Source organism: Mizuhopecten yessoensis, unplaced genomic scaffold (assembly GCF_002113885.1).
Source record: "Mizuhopecten yessoensis strain PY_sf001 unplaced genomic scaffold, ASM211388v2 scaffold10771, whole genome shotgun sequence".
Lineage (NCBI taxonomy): Eukaryota > Metazoa > Mollusca > Bivalvia > Pectinida > Pectinidae > Mizuhopecten > Mizuhopecten yessoensis.
In genome coordinates, this window is record NW_018408713.1 from 2,386,908 (window position 1) to 2,409,883 (window position 22,976).

Consider the following 22,976-nt stretch of genomic DNA (forward strand, 5'->3'; position numbering starts at 1 on the left):
CATCTGACATCTTACACTTACCTACATACAGTCATCTGACATCTTACACTTACCTACATACAGCCATCTGACATCTTACACTTACCTACATACAGCCATCTGACATCTTACACTTACCTACATACAGCCATCTGACATCGTACACTTACCTACATACAGCCATCTGACATCGTACACTTACCAACATACAGCCATCTGAAGAAAGCCTTGAAGTTCTTTATACTGTTATCAATTACTCTGTAATATAAGGAATAAAATTATTCTTAAATTATGATCAACTGTTGTTTGTTTTACAGGTAGACAATTCATCATTATAGGTCACCAAATCAAACAAGAAAACAACAGGGGCAGGATTATATAATATATTATGCCTATCCAATGCCATGTACAGATTTTGTTGAACTTCTAATTTAGCCTTTCTCTTAGTATATGCTGATGTAACAGACTCACTGCTGTATTTCTGACGTTTTCAGGACAAAAGATCCCACAGCAGTGACAGCCTCCTGGATCTTCTGTGTGTGCATACCGAGGACTCCAAACTTTTCGTACCATGCTGACATCCCCCGTAGGTCACTCAGGTGGTAAAGCATTGCCTGACTCACCCTGTAAGAGGTGGAATATAATCTAGTTTCTTTATAACTGATAATATTCCTTGTAGTTTAATTTTGCACTTTTCATGGTAGTTAAAATGTGCAAAAGCAACATTTCCCAAAAAAATGTAAAAATCTCAGATTGATAAAGGGCTATATAGACTATAAAATGTCTTGACTCGTGCACTTTACAGAATTTATCAGCCAAATTAAGGATCCCTGTCCCACTGCACTGGGATTTTTCTTTATACAGTTACCTTCCCTTAACATCTGTTTGGACATCACTGTAGTACAGTTTCGCCAGTACACTGACCAACTAGCTCAATCAGTTAGAGCGATAACATAACAATCTGAGGTCAAGGGTTAAATTCCCTGTCTAGCCCAGCGGTTTGGTTTTTACACTCAAAATACTGTTGAATATATTTTGTTTATTTCATCTTTATTATTTCTCATAAAAGTCTCAAAAAGGTATGGTTTTCTTTTCGGAAATGATTTATCAAAGTTATAGCCATGCAGGAAAAAACAGTTTCCAACACTTTGTTACAGTTTTTGGCAGTGGTACCAGGATCATTAAGTGTAAAAAATTAATGACAAAATTCTTTTTTTTTTAAATAATTAAATCCATTATGCCATACAAGTAGTTCTAATAGTAGTTCTGCTATTGTGTAAACATATACATTACAATAAACGGTTTTCATTGATTTACAATGCACATGTGTGTCATTGTTTTTATTATTTTGTACAGTTTTGAGGAAAATGGAGGAGAAAAAGGATAGTTCCCTATGTTAAAGCAGCCTTGGGTAAAACAGTCAAGGATATCCTCCAGGGGGGAGATTGATCTGTAGGAAAGATCATATTAGCTCTGAGGTATAACCCAGTTATCTGTTTCTAATCCCATGCTACATTTTTTTATTAGAAGGAAATTAAAGCATGTTGTAAAAGTGACAACCAGCAAACACAATCATAACAATGTCTCTACAACAAATTTTCATAAACATAAAACCTATTGTAGTGATACTGAAATTGTTTTTACTATTTTATGTATCAACCACAGTATCTTACTTTGAAAATTGACTGTACAATCAAACCTCAGTATTTATCATTGAGAAGCCAATAAAGTCAGTTCTTATTGCAGGTTCAGCTTACAGGAAAACAACAGCAATGGAGATTTTTAAAAGTGGTCTCTTAATACAAGTTCAGCTAACAGGAAATTAAAGCTATGGAGATTTAAAAAGTGGTTTCTTTATACAAGTTCAGCTAACAGGAAAATAACAGCATTGGAGATTTTTAAAAGTGGTCTCTTAATACAAGTTCAGCTAACAGGAAAATAACAGCATTGGAGATTTTTAAAAGTGGTCTCTTAATACAGGTTCAGCTAACAGGAAAACAACAGCAATGGAGATTTTAAAAGTGGTCTCTTAATACAGGTTCAGCTAACAGGAAAACAACAGCAATGGAGATTTTAAAAGTGGTCTCTTAATACAAGTTCAGCTAACAGGAAAATAACAGCATTGGAGATTTTTAAAAGTTGTCTCTTAATACAAGTTCAGCTAACAGGAAAATAACAGCAATGGAGATTTTTAAAAGTGGTCTCTTTATACAAGTTCAGTAAACAGGAAATTAAAGCTATGAAGATTTAAAAAGTGGTTTCTTTATACAAGTTCAGTAAACAGGAAATTAAAGCTATGGAGATTTAAAAAGTGGTTTCTTAATACAGGTTCAGCTAACAGGAAAAAAACAGCAATTGAGATTTTTAAAAGTGGTCTCTTTATATGGGTGTCTTTTGATAACAGTGGTCTCTGAAATATGACAGTACCTACAAATGGTATCTAATTTTTGCTATATACAATAGAGACATTAACTAATTCGCCCCTGAAATTTCATAATGAACTATTCCAACCTCTGAATTGGAAGAGTTCAAATGAGTCTTCAGGGGTGAATGAGTTGATACGCCTGCCATACTTACACTTGTAGGTGCTGAACCACCAGTTTCTGTATGTTGGAGTAAGACGTCTCTATGGAGTGGCCCAGGTTCTTCAGACCCTTAGTAAGTGAAACAATTACTCATTTACTTTTTTATGAAACACTTTGCCAGACTTCTGGGCTACCAATCAAGAAAGAGTTCACACTTAAGTCCATTATTAAGTCCAAGTATTTCTTTATTTCTTCTTGGAAAAGCCTTGGTTCTGACCCAAATTCCAATCACTCATGTAGAACATACATTTATCACATAACTGACCCATTTTACTATGTCATACGGTCATGTCATAAATATGGTAATACTCACGTGTAATAAAACCTAAAGGTGCTTCGATTGGTCAAAACCGTGGGAACATATTCCTACGCCACTACAGGTACTACTTTTATTTACTCTACCACATGATATTCCGTCTTTTCGTATTGCAGAGTTATCTGCTCTTATCTGAGCAGGTATTGATTGTTTTGTCATTGGTTTGTGAGAGTAACGTCATCAATTTTTGAAAAAACAACGTAATTTTCACACACAAACCAATGACGTAGCAATCAATACCTGCTCACAAGAGAAGATAACTCTGCAAAATACAAAGACTGAATATTTACTGCTATTTTAAATGAATTTGAAATGTTTATTTCGTCATTATTATAATTATTTTCATCGCATTTAAAACTGTTCATTACTAAACGAAAACCAGAACTACTTTGCACTGCGCAGAATGACAATACTATGATCGGAGTACTTTGGTTTTGACCTATATTGAGTCAGCTAATATCATATATTTTTTTTAGATTTGTTTCCAAAATATGAATTTAGTGTGAAAAAGACTCTTACATTCGTGTCCATGTCATATTGAATTCATTAAATCTGTTCAATAATTTGCTATAAAACTTGCCTAAGGGCTCGTGTCATATCAAATTATTGAACTCGTTTAATGAATTCAATATGACATGGACATTCATGTAAGATCCTCAATATCCTACACATGATGGACTTTATTTCAGTATTCTTTCCTACATGTGTGTGTAAATCCAAGCTATCTCATGTAAGAACACCAAGTTATGGCTTTATCATGACACCGTGCTACAAACATCATATGTCCTTTTAACCTCGCTGCCATCCCTGTGAGTATCAGACTTTCTACTCAATATATAGACTATTACATTATCTATTGGAAATGAATGAGACTCTCTTTCATTCATGTATATTGAAGATTGGAAAATTATGAATGGCGAGTTCTTCCCTCAGAAAGCTTTGAGGTATTGCTCCAACATCTAAATAATTATATCCTTATCACAAACCTTTTCTGTGAGCTCATGGAGTAGGAAAGCTTGAAGTTCAGGACTGAAAAAAAAAAGGGAAATAAAGTTACTGGTATTTTATAGTTTTGAGAAAGAGTCAGTCTTAAATACTATTTTTTCTTGGAAGTTGTTTTTTGCCAGCTGGATTTTTTTTTTTTTAAACACAGTGTACCAGGCCCAAGGATCATGAAACAATCTTAAGCCTAAAGTTGACTTCAGTTTGGACTTAGCCAATCACAAATAACGTCATGAAAAGTGACGTCATACGTGATAAGCTAAGCAAACATTTAAGTCTAAGATTGTTTCATGATCAAGGGGCCAGGTGTCTTTTAGAAATTTAGAAATTCAATAACTGAAGTTAGATAAAAAGAATTAACAACTGTCATACATTTCTACCAAAACTTATTCAAACTGTTAACAAAAGAGGCCTCTATTTTGTTGTCGACAATTTGCATATGATGTCACCTTGTTTTTCCGTCTTTGCGTATTGCAGAGTTATCTTCTCTTGTTAACAGGTATTGATTGTTACGTCATTGGTTTGTGAGAGTAACATCATCAATTGTTGAGAAAACGATGTAATTTTCTCACACAAACCAATGACGTAACAATCAATACCTGCTCACAAGAGAAGATAACTCTGCAATACGCAAAGACGGAATAGATGCTCTAATGTGATGTCATATTTGAATGTCATGAGGTCAAAATGCCTGGTCACAACTTCTCCTGATATAGCCAATGAAATAGCTTCATACATGTGTTCAATGGTTATGCTTATTAACACATGGCCTGAACATGACATGACAAACGCAAATTATCATAGAAAGAATTTTACCGTACTAAAACACTGTCATCAAAAGTTAGATTACCAGCAGTAAAAAATCCTTGATATTACCGTACAAACACAACCTGTCAGTACCTGGGAGTGCCAAACATTAACAGCTCCAGGAAGTCATTGCTCACTGTACTGGTGCCAGTCTTCTGACAATACAAAGATGAAATAATGGCATTAAGGAAAATATTTACAGATTACACACACATCAATAAATTTTGAGATTTATTTAAGTTTTCATACATATAGTTACATGATAGTAAGTTCTGGGTCAGTATTGAAAATAGAGATACAAAATGTACAAGATTGTAACATCATTACCAGAAATCAAAATCTTACGTTTTTATTATTTACTGAATTAAGTACAGCTTCTGTATTTAAGATATTCTGTATATCAGTTACAGTGATGATTATCTTCAAATATAAGTTTTTTTGGTGTTTTTTTCATATAATAAAGTCTTTTACAGTTACTGTGAAGCTTTTTTTTGTCATGTTAATGCGTGCAAGACCGATTGTTGTGATTACCAGGGCAGGTAAGATTTTGTAATAATGGTGCAAGAATTGAATATCTACAATATTCACAGCCGAACATGAAACAGGATTTGTTGACTTTTTGTCTACGATACACACAACAGAAAAATAGAGGAGGGAGAGCGTACAAGAATGTGGGCATTAGTTAAGTTGAATGAAGTGAAGTAGTTATATTGTATTTACCCTTTTTTCTCCAGCAAATTTAAGGAGTTTTGAGTCCATTTCCATGAGGATATCTTCCCACGCCTCGGACATCTGTTGAATGGTCTGCTGTAGGTACTGTAGAAAATCAAGTTGTAAGTTAAGACCATGCTTAAAAGTGGGTTGTTTGCAGTTTCCCAACCAACTCACGGAAGATGGCACCAACTCAAACTGTTTTTTGGAACATTTGGTAAACATTTTATTTTGCTGAAAAATCAGTGAAACTTAAGGTTTTCATAAAGATAATTATGAGATTTCTGAAAAAAAATAAACTAGATGTATACTTCATGAATACCCCCACTTTGATTGATCAGGAATTGGTGGAAGTGATGGGCATGTGGATTGGAAGAATCAAATGAAGAGTTTATAAGCTGCAAAAATTTGCACTGAAGGTGGTTTGATACATGATAACGTAGTAATGGTAGAGGTCACAGTGACCTACATATGGTATTCGACACACTGCCTTCCATGCATGTACCCACAAACCAAGATTCATAACCATAGGTGAAATAGTACAGGAGATTAGCCCCAGAAACCTTTCTGACGACATTATGTAGGTCAGAGGTCACAGTAGAGGTCACAGTGACCTACATATGGTACGCAACACACCGCCTTCCATGAATGTACCCACAAACCAAGATTCATAACCGTAGGTGAAATAGTACAGGAGATATGCTCCGGAAACCTTTTGGACGGACGGATAGACAAAGCAACCACTATATACCCCCGACTTCGTTGAAGCGGGGGTATAACAAATCTATCTATCCTAAAATGTGATTAGGGAAACTGTAAACAAACAATTTTTTAAAGATGGCCTTAATTTCTATATGGTTTGTTGCAGATATTGTGTGATTTGTTTATGGGTGGCTGCATGGCACAATGAAAAGCACCTTCGTCTTTCACCAAGACGGCTGTTTGTTCAATTCGTTGAGCTGGAAAGGGTATCGGGTCACCTGACCGACCAAGTGGGTTTTCTCTGGGTATTCTGGTTTCCTCCAACATAAAGACCCTCTGCGCTATCATCTGAGCTAACAAGAGTGATTAATATAAGTTGATGAATTTATTTCTTTATTCTTGTAATATAAATTAAAGGTTGTTTTTTTTGGGGGGGGGGTTGTGGCAGGGCTTAAAACATAGCGTGAGCTTATTTTACAATGAGAAGTACGGAAACAAAGAACCTACCCCAATTAAAGTGGCTATTTGTCCACACTTCAGAGCCAGGATGCGCAGTTCTTGGTATCGTGATGACAGCAGTCTTGTGTCAAACTGTGGAAACATGAATAGAGTCAACAAAAGTCTATGGGGTCAGCATTACTCACCATTTCTGCTATCTGAAAACTTAATCGGATGGTGGCCATCTTGGATTTATTATCGACTTAGCAATTAACAAAACTTTAGCACATGCAATGGGATGGACATTTTGTAGAACTTGTGAATTAACTCAAAATGTCTGAACCAGTCAAGGGTCATGGCATGCACATTGAATTATTGAATTGTATACCTGACCTCATGGGCTATACTTTTCTTTTATACAGATTTATATTCACTTGGCTCGCAGTTGATTCATACAAATTAAAGTTAAAAGATGTCAAATTAAATCAAAGGAGCAGACTTTCAAAGATTTCCCATTTCACCCCAGGTGCTACCTGACCTTTCCCTACTTACAGTCATGATAACCTGACCTTCCCCTACTTAGTCATGATAACCTGACCTTCCCCTACTTACAGTCATGATAACCTGACCTTCCCCTACTTACAGTCATGATAACCTGACCTTCCCCTTCTTACAGTCATGATAACCTGACCTTCCCCTACTTACAGTCATGATAACCTGACCTTCCCCTACTTACAGTCATGATAACCTGACCTTCCCCTACTTACAGTCATGATAACCTGACCTTCCCCTACTTACAGTCATGATAACCTGACCTTCCCCTACTTACAGTCATGATAACCTGACCTTCCCCTACTTACAGTCATGATAACCTGACCTTCCCCTACTTACAGTCATGATAACCTGACCTTCCCCTACTTACAGTCATGATAACCTGACCTTCCCCTACTTACAGTCATGATAACCTGACCTTCCCCTACTTACAGTCATGATAACCTGACCTTCCCCTACTTACAGTCATGATAACCTGACCTTCCCCTACTTACAGTCATGATAACCTGACCTTCCCCTACTTACAGTCATGATAACCTGACCTTCCCCTACTTACAGTCATGATAACCTGACCTTCCCCTACTTACAGTCATGATAACCTGACCTTCCCCTACTTACAGTCATGATAACCTGACCTTCCCCTACTTACAGTCATGATAACCTGACCTTCCCCTACTTACAGTCATGATAACCTGACCTTCCCCTACTTACAGTCATGATAACCTGACCTTCCCCTACTTACAGTCATGATAACCTGACCTTCCCCTACTTACAGTCATGATAACCTGACCTTCCCCTACTTACAGTCATGATAACCTGACCTTCCCCTACTTACAGTCATGATAACCTGACCTTCCCCTACTTACAGTCATGATAACCTGACCTTCCCCTACTTACAGTCATGATAACCTGACCTTCCCCTACTTACAGTCATGATAACCTGACCTTCCCCTACTTACAGTCATGATAACCTGACCTTCCCCTACTTACAGTCATGATAACCTGACCTTCCCCTACTTACAGTCATGATAACCTGACCTTCCCCTACTTACAGTCATGATAACCTGACCTTCCCCTACTTACAGTCATGATAACCTGACCTTCCCCTACTTACAGTCATGATAACCTGACCTTCCCCTACTTACAGTCATGATAACCTGACCTTCCCCTACTTACAGTCATGATAACCTGACCTTCCCCTACTTACAGTCATGATAACCTGACCTTCCCCTACTTACAGTCATGATAACCTGACCTTCCCCTACTTACAGTCATGATAGAGAACTCCTGTTCCTGTGAGTCGTCTTTTGACAGCTCTATCACCGTGGAAACCAAGTGAAGGTCCTGAGATATCTCAGCACTATGTATTTGTTTCAGCTAGAAGAAATTTAAAAAAAAAAAGTTTTTTACACATTTTGTTATTGCATGAAATAATATATTTTGTCAAGTGTATCAGGAAATGTAACAAATTATATTTGTTTAATCACTCAGCTATAATTTTCAGTACCAGGACTGATTTTCAAGTTGTCAATATATACTCCAGTGACATGAATATGTATTCATCTGGCGAGTGTTGCAGGGGAGACACCTCTTTGACTTTAGTAGACGTGATATTCTCTTACCCTGGACGGGTGTATCCACAATTTTACAAGGTTGAGACAGGGGGATTCCCCTATTCATAACAATGGTATGACGTCACGTCAACAATACAACGGAGAATTATTCTTATGTTGCCAAACACTTGGCCTAGTCTCGTGTTTGACAACTTAAGAATCTTCCCCTTCAGGTTGAGATTCCCCTATCTCGCACCCAAGCGCCCACAATACATTGTGATGTCAAAATACACAACATCAGCCCAGAATGGGAAAATAGTGTCTGGGTAAGGTTTGAAATGAATAAAAGGAGGCAACACACATGTATGAGGTATAATATACATTCTTAATATGTAGAATATTCTGGACATCTCAATAAACAAGTATCCTGGTTCCATTGAATAAAGTCAAACTAATGAGATATTTTTCTTCGACACTTACCTGTGCATCATGTGCAGGTTTTCTTAGCCACTTACCTGTGCATCATGAGCAGGTGTGACTACTGTGTCACCAATGGGATACACACCATATGCAAACATGTGTAACTCCTTCGCACAGCCCGCAAGCAACAGATTCAGTCTAGAAAAAAAATATGGCTGTTTGAAAACAATGTCAGTTTCCAAAATTCATTCTTTAACTTAGAAACCTCATTAAAAAGACATGTTTTCTAAAACAAGATTTCACAGTATGATGATGAATGTTTTCATCATATTTAATGTACTTGTACTTCAGAGAAATCTGTTGAAATACAAGTATATTGAGAAATGTTGATGTTTCAGAGGAAAAGAATATATTGTATTGGACAGCAAATAAGATCCCACGCGCAAATAAGCCCCCTCTCCACTTTGGCAATTGTCTTGGACACAGGGTTGGTGCCTGCAATTAAGCCTCCTCCCTAATTTGTCTCTCTCTTAAAAAATATGTATGTTAATTTTTGTCTCTGAATATAAGCAAATTTACTACCTGGATGTTGGTTGTTATTTTTACAACATGAACTACTGTAAGTACATGATATGTAGTGTGGTCATAGATAAAAACAGTGGTATATCCAAGATGACAGACATTTGTGAACAGGGGGGAAACCCGCAGTTAAGCCCCCTCCTTACTTTTGGTCAATCTGTTTTCACTAGGGGTGGAGGTTTATTTGTGGATAAAATACTGAATCATTCTCATGTGAACCAAAATGAAACCCTTAACACAAGGGTATGAGAAACTGATCTGAACCTATCACATCTGTGTGAATCACTGATGAATACATAGAAAGCACACATCTATGTCAAGAGGAATGAAATATGACAAGGAAATCTTAAACAAGGGGTAGGAGAAAAAGATTCTCACACTCCTGTGTGATGGTCATGTACAAGATGCTGTCAAGGAAGAGAACCTTAATGAATGATGCAGAGAAACTTTAAATTGCAATTCTTAATTTTTTTGGGTGATGTAAAAAGGTATTTTATTAGTGAATCAAAAACAAAACGTTCAAGTCAAAAAGTGAACAGACATGACATTAAATTTAACTAAATTTGGTAATTTTTAAAAATGTTGTATGTCAGAAAATGTTACAATGATAATAAGAATATCATAAGGGTAAGCATTGTATGTAGTTTGAGGTTTGCTGACATCTACAAATGTTATGTAGCTCTGCATCACCAGTAAAACTCAATTTGTAATTATTTCACAGAATACACCCACATATATCTATATGAATACATAGGGGAGGGTGGGGGTTATTTGGTGTAAATTGCTTACAATTAATATTCCTAACAAATATGAAATCTGATGACAATAAATTTTCCTGAAAATGGTGTGATCTTAATTGTGAGGTATGTAAGGTCACCTGAAAAAAGCGACATTTTCGACATTTTTGGTAACCCATATTTATATATGAAAATTTGCAGGGTTTAAATTTCACAATGAACTGAAATTTTTTAGGTCAATGTTATAGCAAAACTAACGTATGTAGGAAATGTATGCAGTATACATAACCAATCCCAGTGAGCCTTTATAAACACCTAATGGCACAGATATTAGACAGAAAAAAAAACTTTGTTTAGTTTCGCCAAATCTACTTAAAATACTTACTCCTTTTGGTCATTCAGCTTTTTACTATCTTCAACATTTTCTTCTCTGAGACAGAAAATACATGTTACAAACAGAAGTGTCCCAAAGACAAACATGTTTATCATTAGACTACATAGGATTGAGCATTTAATTTGGACAAAATAAGACCAGTCATGAATTTGAGTCCTGGTGAAAACCACGTTAATACAAAAAAGCAAGTTTGCAAAATTAAGTTTCAGTAAAACATGAATCATGTACCACTAGATGGGCAAATTTACAATAAAACATGGAAATTATGTGTTAAGATATTAATGTCATAGTAAATAAACAGGTAGCTGTGTCATACTTACACAGATGCTCCCTTTGATAAAGTTCCATAACTGAAACACAAAATTGTGGATTATGAGATTATCTCCCCTTATCAAAATATTGTCTATTCAATAAGACTTCTTTCACTGGGAACAAGTTACCAGCTCATTGATAAGTTGAAAATCATCATCAATATTTTATGATTTAATGATTAATCAAATTTTATTAACGAATACAGTATTTACTTTAACATTCCATGCCCTAAACAAAAAGATTATGGCGGAAAAAATATTTTGACATTTCTGTTGCCGTAGCCTATCGATAAATCTACAAGCAAAAAAAGGTTCAATAAACTTATAACAGCAAGAAATATTACACATGAATGTTTTCCAGTCAGCAACAGTACTTCTGTCATTACTGTTAAAGCTATATTGGCACAGGTGTGGCATGACATCAAATTCAAAATTATGCAGAAATTCCAAAATGGTATTTGAGTGTTTACTATCACCAGATTGTGGTTAGTGCACACTTTCTAGTGTTCTTTCAAACATGTCAGCAATTCATTTACCAAGTCCAAATTGCTAGGGATGTCACAATAGGCCTGGAGTGTATCACAATATATTGCAATACAGAAAACGATACAAAAAGCTCTATTGTCAGAAGGGAAAGTCAGGGGGTTTTCTTACAAAGAGCTTAATTTAAACAGTACTAGTAACACCAGTAGCTTGCTTTGTGGCTGTCAGAACATGAGACTGTGTAGTACATATGTAAAAACAAAATTAAAACACCTAAAAGATACAAATAATAAGAATAAAAAAAAAGTAATACGATAATGTGCATATTCCAATATACCAGTTTTTCTATATATGTTGGACAGTCCTACAAATCGCTATTCATAAAAGATATTTTACATGTTTATTTGAGCGGAACTCTTTCTGGAAGGAGGTGTCATAGTTAGACAGCCTTAAACCTTTATCTACCTTTTGTTTAACGGCTGTAATTTTGGAAGGTATAGTGAGGCATTATCATCTTCATACGGGTCTGGGGACCAGGTGGTTCCCTCCGGCAAAGACTGTGTGATCCAGCTCATACAGGTTACCTCGCCTGGAAGTTCCAACGTTGTGAGGACTTCAGAGTTTTCTATGTCATACAGGTTGATCTTGCCACATGTGTATCCAGCTGCTAGCACTGAAATAGAAAAATAGAAGTCATTTCCAACCTAGCTGCGGCCTATGGAGCAGCAAGCAGTTAACCTTTGTTTTCTATCACCAGTGGCAAGAGGTAACTGAAAGTCGATATCTCCCTCCTTGACTTTTTCAGAAATACTGTGCTGGTACCTATGTATACAGCTGGGCAGACACAACAGCAGTAACTACCTCATGCCAGTTCAGTTCAAACTTATGGCTGGATATATGTCTATCCCTCACATCCTGACTGGGATATCATGTACTACCGGGTGTTAGATTTGTCTATCCCTCCCTTCCTGACTGGGATATCATGTACTACTACTAGCCGGTGTTAGATTTGTCTATCCCTCCCATCCTGACTGGGATATCATGTACTAGCCGGTGTTAGATTCGTCTATCCCTCGCATCCTGACTGGGATATCATGTACTACCCAGTGTTAGATTTGTCTATCCCTCCCATCCTGACTGGGATATCATGTACTACCCGGTGTTAGATTTGTCTATCCCTCCCATCCTGACTGGGATATCATGTACTACCCGGTGTTAGATTTGTCTATCCCTCCCATCCTGACTGGGATATCATGTACTACCCGGTGTTAGATTTGTCTATCCCTCCCATCCTGACTGGGATATCATGTACTACCCGGTGTTAGATTTGTCTATCCCTCCCATCCTGACTGGGATATCATGTACTACCCGGTGTTAGATTTGTCTATCCCTCCCATCCTGACTGGGATATCATGTACTACCCGGTGTTAGATTTGTCTATCCCTCCCATCCTGACTGGGATATCATGTACTACCCGGTGTTAGATTTGTCTATCCCTCCCATCCTGACTGGGATATCATGTACTACCCGGTGTTAGATTTGTCTATCCCTCCCATCCTGACTGGGATATCATGTACTACCCGGTGTTAGATTTGTCTATCCCTCCCATCCTGACTGGGATATCATGTACTACCCGGTGTTAGATTTGTCTATCCCTCCCATCCTGACTGGGATATCATGTACTACCCGGTGTTAGATTTGTCTATCCCTCCCATCCTGACTGGGATATCATGTACTACCCGGTGTTAGATTTGTCTATCCCTCCCATCCTGACTGGGATATCATGTACTACCCGGTGTTAGATTTGTCTATCCCTCCCATCCTGACTGGGATATCATGTACTACCCGGTGTTAGATTTGTCTATCCCTCCCATCCTGACTGGGATATCATGTACTACCCGGTGTTAGATTTGTCTATCCCTCCCATCCTGACTGGGATATCATGTACTACCCGGTGTTAGATTTGTCTATCCCTCCCATCCTGACTGGGATATCATGTACTACCCGGTGTTAGATTTGTCTATCCCTCCCATCCTGACTGGGATATCATGTACTACCCGGTGTTAGATTTGTCTATCCCTCCCATCCTGACTGGGATATCATGTACTACCCGGTGTTAGATTTGTCTATCCCTCCCATCCTGACTGGGATATCATGTACTACCCGGTGTTAGATTTGTCTATCCCTCCCATCCTGACTGGGATATCATGTACTACCCGGTGTTAGATTTGTCTATCCCTCCCATCCTGACTGGGATATCATGTACTACCCGGTGTTAGATTTGTCTATCCCTCCCATCCTGACTGGGATATCATGTACTACCCGGTGTTAGATTTGTCTATCCCTCCCATCCTGACTGGGATATCATGTACTACCCGGTGTTAGATTTGTCTATCCCTCCCATCCTGACTGGGATATCATGTACTACCCGGTGTTAGATTTGTCTATCCCTCCCATCCTGACTGGGATATCATGTACTACCCGGTGTTAGATTTGTCTATCCCTCCCATCCTGACTGGGATATCATGTACTACCCGGTGTTAGATTTGTCTATCCCTCCCATCCTGACTGGGATATCATGTACTACCCGGTGTTAGATTTGTCTATCCCTCCCATCCTGACTGGGATATCATGTACTACCCGGTGTTAGATTTGTCTATCCCTCCCATCCTGACTGGGATATCATGTACTACCCGGTGTTAGATTTGTCTATCCCTCCCATCCTGACTGGGATATCATGTACTACCCGGTGTTAGATTTGTCTATCCCTCCCATCCTGACTGGGATATCATGTACTACCCGGTGTTAGATTTGTCTATCCCTCCCATCCTGACTGGGATATCATGTACTACCCGGTGTTAGATTTGTCTATCCCTCCCATCCTGACTGGGATATCATGTACTACCCGGTGTTAGATTTGTCTATCCCTCCCATCCTGACTGGGATATCATGTACTACCCGGTGTTAGATTTGTCTATCCCTCCCATCCTGACTGGGATATCATGTACTACCCGGTGTTAGATTTGTCTATCCCTCCCATCCTGACTGGGATATCATGTACTACCCGGTGTTAGATTTGTCTATCCCTCCCATCCTGACTGGGATATCATGTACTACCCGGTGTTAGATTTGTCTATCCCTCCCATCCTGACTGGGATATCATGTAATACCCGGTGTTAGATTTGTCTATCCCTCCCATCCTGACTGGGATATCATGTAATACCCGGTGTTAGATTTCTCTATACCCATCCTGACTGGGATATCATGTAATACCCAGTGTTAGATTTGTCTATCACTCGCATCCTGACTGGGATATCATGTACTACCTGGTGTTAGATTTGTCTATCCCTTTCCATCTGTCTTGCACCTTACAAGTTCACACAATGATGTGTTTATCCAAGCACATAAAGTATAACACATATTCCACAATTCTCCCTATTTCTGAAGTAGACTCCTGATTTGGAAACCTTAAATTCAATATCCCAACCAATGAATTCGCTAAACTATTCCTTTATTCTAAGGTCAAATGATTTCATCTGAAAGAGCAATAAGATGCCATTTTAAGTGTTAGGAATATACACACATTTTATTAATGTATAAATTTTGAGCATGTGGAATCTCTGCAAAGGAAATGTTAAAAGGTTGGCAAATACGATAACAGCCATAATTTTAAATGTTCCATTTTGATCTTAAATGTATGGTGTTGATGTTATTAAATTTTCGATATTAAATACAATATATACTACATACATGAAAATTTGTCTTGCAATGTACCCTTTCCCTTTAATGCACCGCGTAATGATGGTGAAATTATCAACATAGCAATCAAATATGAAGGGCGGAATTAACACTGGCCAAATATGGTGTTACTAGCCAAAGGTGAATGATACAGACATTTCACCTACCCAATGAAACCTGCTTTTGTTCTCTCGTAAGACTTATATTATTTATGTGAAAGCATTCGAACGTAGATATAGTAGTGCAGAGGCTGTGTTAAACTGGGGTCTAAGATGGATTACATGTTAATTTGGAAATGGCAGAATCAGAGAAACTGTATATAAAGACGGAATCATCCCAGTGATGTTGCTAGGTTTGGGATTGTTAACAGATGAAGCATTTGGTTCTGTTTGGAATTTTACCTTTCCCATCTGGTCGCCATGCCAACGCTGTAACCTTGACCTCTTCAGCAGGTGGCGCCACCAACCAGACTTTCTGCCATGACAGTCGATGTAGGACAACCTGTTAATGACAGACAAAAAACTGCTTATGTAAACTTGCTTATTATACATAAACAAAACTCTCAAGTAGGGTCAACAAGGTTTTAACAAACATTTTTTCACAAAAATGCTCTCTTAATCACAAATTGGATACATATTGCAGATATTAAATGTGACAATTAACTATTTCACTAATTTACAAAAGCCACTACAAAAATGTATACCATGTATTTATTACTTTACCATCCTTTAAAAAAAAGATTATTGAGCACACATGTATTACCTCTTCATTCTTTGTCACAAAATACATATATAGACCTGTGCGATGGCGCAGGTCGAGCAGACCTCGCTGGTAGGGGGACCCCCAACCCTTGGAAAGCTTGACTTACGGCATTGCACAATCATTTCAAAATGTATTTTTTCATGCCTTTCTATAAACAGTAATGCAAAGATCTGTCAGTATATTTATTTTGTTTTATTTTGATATCTTTGAAAATAACTATGTAACAATATTTTATAGTTTGCTACTTTAAGAAGCTGTCTGCCACTATATTTTTTTTTATTATATATGTTGTATTGTTTTCTATATAAATGGAAATACAATTTTACCAATCAATTATCTAATATGATACAAACATATCCTATTCTGTGCTATCTGAACCGTTACCGGATTGATTTTCTTATTTTTTCTTACTTTTCTTCCATTTTTAAAGGACCCCATTGGAAATCAGCCACTTTGTGGCTTTTATGGGTAATCCTAGGTAAACGGCACTCACCACCACTCCTATTATGCAACCTATTTATATCTACCTTCATATACTAAAAATAGTCTGTATTATTTTATAGTAATATCTGCCTTTTTTTATAGTGTATCAGATTTTTTTTAGATTTTTATACTCTGGGATATACGTCAAGGTGAATTAAGAAACCTTTTATTATGATAGACCTATTATTATTCTCAGTCTTAATTAATACAAAATACTCTTTTTTATTTACAAGCTGATTGTGATCTTAATTACAAAATGTATATGTTTTATTCTAAATTGTGATATCTTGTAATAACATGCCTATTTTAACTGAATAAATATTATTATAATTCTGATATCTGTGTTGCCAGTCGCGGACCAAGGGGTGTTGCCAGTGGCGGACCCAGGGGTGTTGCCCTAGTTGTGTGGGCAACACCCTTTTTTCTATGTCCAAAAATAATCTGGACCAAGGTTTTTGAAGATTTCCCTCTATTTCATATGGGATTTCCTTCTAATATCAACCATCCTTTGAACTATGATTTGCTATGACTTCCCCAGCCAGTAGTTTGAATATTTTGGGGGTTAAGAAATACACACCTAATGTAATGATGTATCAAGAATTAGGGAGGCTACCTTTACAAATGATTAGGAAATTTAGAATTTTTAAATATTGGCTTAAACTTAAAATTTCGGACAATTGCATTTTAAAGGCTTGTTACAATGAGATGATTGAAAAGGTCAGCGACTGGACAAATAGCATAACAAATAAATTATATAGGTTAGGTTTGGGATATTTATGGCTAACAGAGGATAATGAAGGTCAAATTCTGAATATTATTAAATGTAGAATGCATGACATTTTTCAACAGGAGTGTCTAGATTTAATTAATTCATCTGCTAAGTGTTCTCTTTATAAATGGATCTGTGGTATTTTTTGTCTTAAACAGTATTTAATTAAACCTATTGGATTACAAAATATAAAACAAATTGCTAAAATTTGGTTGTCATCGCATACGTTGAATATTGAAACGGGTAGATTTCATGGTTTAGAGAGAAAAGATAGAATTTGTATATATTGTAACACTGGCGATATTGAAGACGAATATCATTATAGTATTAGATGTAGTCATTATACTGATTAAAGAAACCATTTCGTTAAAAAATATTATCATAAAAAACCTAGTATGGCAAATTTTTTAGATTTGATGACAACCAGAAATAATAAAGAACTTTCTAATTTAGTCAAATATCTGAACCAATGTCAAAAAAGGAGATGCAATACTGTTTAGGATTGAAGGAATCACTCTCTATACTTTCTGTGATTTTATCGTGTATGCATGGTCGGAAGGTGGTATTCTCTGTATTCTCATATATATATACTGTATAATTTGAACTGTATATATGCACTGTACTGATGAACCGCAAGGTTTAAGGTAATAAAGAATGAATGAATGAACATCTATATATGTCTAAGGGTGTTGCCGAAACAAGGAGTCCACTACTTATACTCTAAACAATCGGGGATTAATCCTCTATTGTCTATATATAAGTTGGGTCTCCAGTCAGGTCAGTGATCAAGGCTCACCGGACTGACTCTACCTAATCTTATTGTTCTAATGTCACAGTGTGGTGATCCCCCTGTCAGTTGGCGAGGAATATACCATCTGTTGGGATTAGGTATTATAGGTGGAAATGATATTTCAAAGGTTGAGTCCATTTCATGATAGATAAACCTGTATTTTCACATGTGGTTTCATGTTCACATGATCACCAGGAGTGATTTATTAAAGCAATTAAAAAATATTCCAAAAATTTCAAAGACAATAAAGCACCCTCCTTAGCATCACTTTATCAGGTGAATAATAACCAATGTTAGCATAAAAGCCTAGCATGGTTATCCTTTTCATTAGGTGTTGCCCTTGTACATATGTATGCATACAAATTCTCAATAAAAGACAAACAATTAAATCATAATTCATACTTATGACCAAAAAATAATAATATTTAATTGCCAAAATGCTCCCCTAAACTACATGCACATAAAGGGCATGACACAAACCAAACATCAACATTTTAACCAAAAACCTACATTTTTACCATTTTTCATAGAATTTACCTTGCTGCATCCAATTCTTTCATCTATCCAGTTTTTAACATTTGACTTTTATCCCTTTATCCTTTTTCAGCAGTGTTATTATGTTTCAAAATTCAAGTTTTATTTATTCACTCCAACACACTTACGTGTGTAACAAGAGGTCACATACATATAGTAAATATGATACATGGCGTGTGATGTACACAATTACAACATTGTATATAGCATAGTTACATATAGAAGGAGCATAACCTTGTACAGAAATTCAGTTAATATCTGTTCAAGCTTTTCTAGGAATCTACAAACTTTTGTGTAAATTTTTACATTAAATATATTAAACAATCCTTGCATTTTTATTTGACTTGGATAAGTGAAATAGTATTTTGGTATATATTTCTCTCTTAGACATTTAACTAAATCACTTTCACATATAAATAAGTAATGAAATTCATCCCCAATGTCGGAATTACGTTATGTGTGCATGGAGGTTTCGAAAAGAACATGGGTCTTTCAGAAAAGAGGATCATTAAGCTAGGACAAGGAACACATATGGCATACCAACTTGGTACCATTTGCAACCCTCTGTTCACCACACTCTGGACAAAGCAATTAAAACATTGGACACTTGCGTCCCCCTAAACACTGAACACCACTCACACAATACCCCCGTATACACCCACCCCACCCTGAAAACGAAAAACATACGACACCACTTACTTCCCTTGAACATTTGACACTACAATGCCCCTTTTGCAAATCCCGTTCATCTGTTTTTAAATGTAACATTTTCGGTTATAAATCATGGCGGCCCTGAAAGACCTTGCAAGGCTTTATCAAGGCTTGCCTGAAAGCAGCACAAGATTACTAGACCAGACCTTATTTCATAAACCAACAACTCTGGTCCAACTGGTTCAACCTCCAGCCTCCAGCCAGACACTACTTACCTCCCCTTGAACATTAGACAGAGCCACCAGGTCAAACTTGGGTGACCATAACATCAACTCCACCTCCACAGACACATGCTTCTCGTCCACCTGTTTAAATGCTGTCTCCTCTGGCATTTTGACATCAACTTATCACACTGTAATACAGAAACTATATTTCATGATCAGTTCTGTCCGAGCCATAATATTGGTCAAGAAAATAAGCTGCTATATACTTTGATCACAATTTTTCAAATTATTTCGAATCCTAAATGTGTATCAGAAATGCGATGTTTAGATATAAATTGTAGATAGATTAAGTAAATAAGATTTGGTGGGGAAAAATGTAAAAGGGGCATACCGGTTACTCCAATAAATAAAGTCAATTATTTTTAGAAACTTTGTTAATGGAAATAAGAAAAAATCAATTTCTTACTCGTCATAAAAAATAAAGCAAATTAACTTAAGAGAAAATGATCAAATAGATGAAATTCAGAAGCTTGAAAATCAGAATGATATAAATTTGGAAGAGTTGGATAGAAAAAAAAGGAATTAGAAAACATTAGAACATGCACATAGGGTGAAGGGAAGTATAATTCGAGCCAAACCTTTATGGATAGACGAAGGGGAAAAACCAACAAATAATTTTTTCGGTTTAGAAAATATAAACTTTACACCAATTTTTTTTCCAAAGCTGCCAAGGGAAAATGGGGAATTAATAACAAAACAAGATCATATTTTAAAAGAAGTAAAAACAATATATGTAATATTATACTCCACTGTTGATAACAAAGTTAAAGAAATGAATTTAGAAGACTTCCCAGATTTTGATGTGCCAAAATTGAGTATAGTAGAAGCTGACAGTTTAGAAGGATTAATAACACTAAAGGAGGCATCTAAAACCCTTAGAAACATGAACAATAACAAAAGCCTGGGTTCAGACGGATTTACTTCAGAATTTTTTAAATGTTTTTGGAAGCAGCTTGGAAACTTTGTGGTTAGGTCATTAAATCATGGTTATTTAACTGGTCAGTTATCTGTTACTCAATGTCAGGGTATCATATATGATTCCTAAGGCAAATAAATCAAAATATTTCATGAAAATTTGGCGGCCTATCTCTCTTTTAAATATCTCGATCTATAGCTAGTAGACTTAAACATATTAAGAAATAAAAAAGGATCACAGGAGTTCTATAAAGTTCTTATTCAAAATAATGTCACAGTAACAGGACAAAATAAATGGGGAACTGTTTTTGATTATAATACAGGGAGGAAACATGGAAAAATATATATGCTGTTCCATTCAGGGTAACAAATAACACAAAGTTATAATGGTTACAATTTAGAAGAAATCATTACATTTTAACAACAAATTCATATTTATTCAAGATTGGACTAATAAATAACCCTCTGTGTGTTTTATGTTTTATGGAAAGGGAGACAATTATTCATATCCTATGGGATTGCACTGAAGTAAAGCTTTTAAACAAATTTTGAAAATCTCTTAAATGCACTTGCTATTCCCTTTTCAATAAATAAAGAAAATATTATTTTTGGATAAATTGAGCAAACAGGAATTTATAATAGAATTGACAATGAAATTATTCTTTTTATTATATATGTACAAAACTAGATGTTTGCATAGCTCACTTAATGTTATGGCTCTAGTAAATTTGATTGAAGAATATTACAATGTTCAGAATATATTGCATATGGTTAAGGGGAACAATATCTCAATAAGTTTACTAATGAATGGCGAAAAATGGATAAAAGTAGTTGAACTTGCCTAAACATTGATATTTTTATTTTATTTTTTTATTAAATACTAAACACAGTCATTAAATTGTTATTTGCCTTTTCATCAACCACTTGCATTTTGCTATGAGTGATCTTTATATTATCATAGGTATAGCATATATCAATCGGACCTTTACTCAGAAAGTCTGACATCTCTATCTTTGTGTCTGTCTTTGTGTCTGTCTCTCTATCTCTCTGCCCGTCTATGTCTGTGTGGATTTTGCATATGTGCAGAAAACAATGTGTTTTTTGTTTGTTTTGTATGTGTTTGAATATGTCATATTTATGTCAAAATTATTTATGTAAAATCTTTGAAAAATAAACAATTATACAAAAAAAAATATAGTCAGATATAAGTTACGGTGATCATATTGAACCAAGTGGGTTAAAATACCAGTGTGACATGCATTCAGTATAGAACAAATATCTGATCATGAACTGCCAGTGATTACTGTTCATTATTTGAACACATGAATGTAATGATGTGAAAAAAACTGTAAAACCTTGATATAATGCTCCTTTAGTGGCTATTTTACCTACAAACACTCTCAATGTCCACTTGCCTTTCTGTTATTCTCTTACAATTCATGGCCAACTTATAATGCCAAAATTTATATCAACTGACAGAAGCATAAAGGTGCGTGTGACTGGGAGAAAACGTCATAAAATATATTCTGGCCTAATCTGGGGTTCATCAAAGAGAGGGTAAAAAAAGTAGATAGAGCACTATTATATATAGGTACAATTCACTTTGCTGATTACTTGCACTCATTTCATTTGTGATCTTGTCAAATTTCGGTTTTTATTTAAATCAAATATTCAAATTTCTGCACGGCATAATCTGAGGACATGTTTCTGTGTTGTGACTACATATCACTGCAAGCATACCACAAATGTTGAAGTCATTGAATTATTGGTAGTGAAATTAGACACTCAAAGACTGTAGAAAAGAAACTTTGTTACTTTTTATTCAGTTGAAAACAAATACACCTGGAAAAGGTATTTTTTTATATAATGTATGCCACAACTCGCCATCATCAGCTCAACAAATTATTTGACTGTCAAGTGGTCTGGTTATTCCTGTTATTTTAAAACAGGCAATGCCAAAAAGTATGGTGTCTTTTTACGTTTTTCTGAGAACTTCCTCCTCTTTATAAGTAAATGTAAGTAAGTTTATCCAATCAAAAAAAATTGATGTGACTGAAAAATTGTAGCAGATAAAAAATGTGGTAATAATTTTGTAAACTTTTTCTCCCTCTTTTTCGCCCGTAGTGGTATCATATTGTATGCAAGTTGTGCCATAATTAGATTACCAGGTAGCAGTGAAATTGGTGATGTAATGCTGTTGTACAACAATCACCCGATGCTGCTGTTAGAATTATCAAAAATCTATAAAGATAAATTTCCTTTAAATTCGTGTTCTCCTCTTGCACAGGTCAGTTGCAAATTAAGAAATCTTTATTTTCGGATTATCTCTTAAACGTGTCATTGGCCTTATGGTGCTACTCTTTCAATATTAAAATGTCTTTTCCCCCTTTTCCGAACAAGCTTTGTCGTTGGGACTGCCCAATCACTGGCCTGCTCGGACCTCTCTCTCGGACTCTCCTCCTCGAACTAAATTTTCCTTCT

The 22,976-nt window shown here is 36.0% G+C and overlaps 1 protein-coding gene across 1 annotated transcript in view; it reads right to left on the reverse strand.

The window, feature by feature from the left end:
• Window positions 1–22,976, reverse strand: part of LOC110462302 (anaphase-promoting complex subunit 4-like) — a 94,898-nt gene that overhangs the window by 71,511 nt on the left and 411 nt on the right. Inside the window, exons 2-15 of the mRNA XM_021516214.1 lie at window positions 19,572–19,708; window positions 15,709–15,808; window positions 12,035–12,242; window positions 11,096–11,125; window positions 10,767–10,811; window positions 9,161–9,263; window positions 8,362–8,469; window positions 6,610–6,693; window positions 5,410–5,505; window positions 4,783–4,844; window positions 3,867–3,909; window positions 2,557–2,633; window positions 451–603; window positions 182–237 (exon numbers count right to left, since the gene is read on the reverse strand). Of these exons, the coding sequence (XP_021371889.1) occupies window positions 182–237; window positions 451–603; window positions 2,557–2,633; window positions 3,867–3,909; window positions 4,783–4,844; window positions 5,410–5,505; window positions 6,610–6,693; window positions 8,362–8,469; window positions 9,161–9,263; window positions 10,767–10,811; window positions 11,096–11,125; window positions 12,035–12,242; window positions 15,709–15,808; window positions 19,572–19,688 (1,282 nt within the window). The 5' untranslated portion in view covers window positions 19,689–19,708. The remainder of the gene's footprint in view (window positions 1–181; window positions 238–450; window positions 604–2,556; window positions 2,634–3,866; window positions 3,910–4,782; window positions 4,845–5,409; window positions 5,506–6,609; window positions 6,694–8,361; window positions 8,470–9,160; window positions 9,264–10,766; window positions 10,812–11,095; window positions 11,126–12,034; window positions 12,243–15,708; window positions 15,809–19,571; window positions 19,709–22,976) is intronic.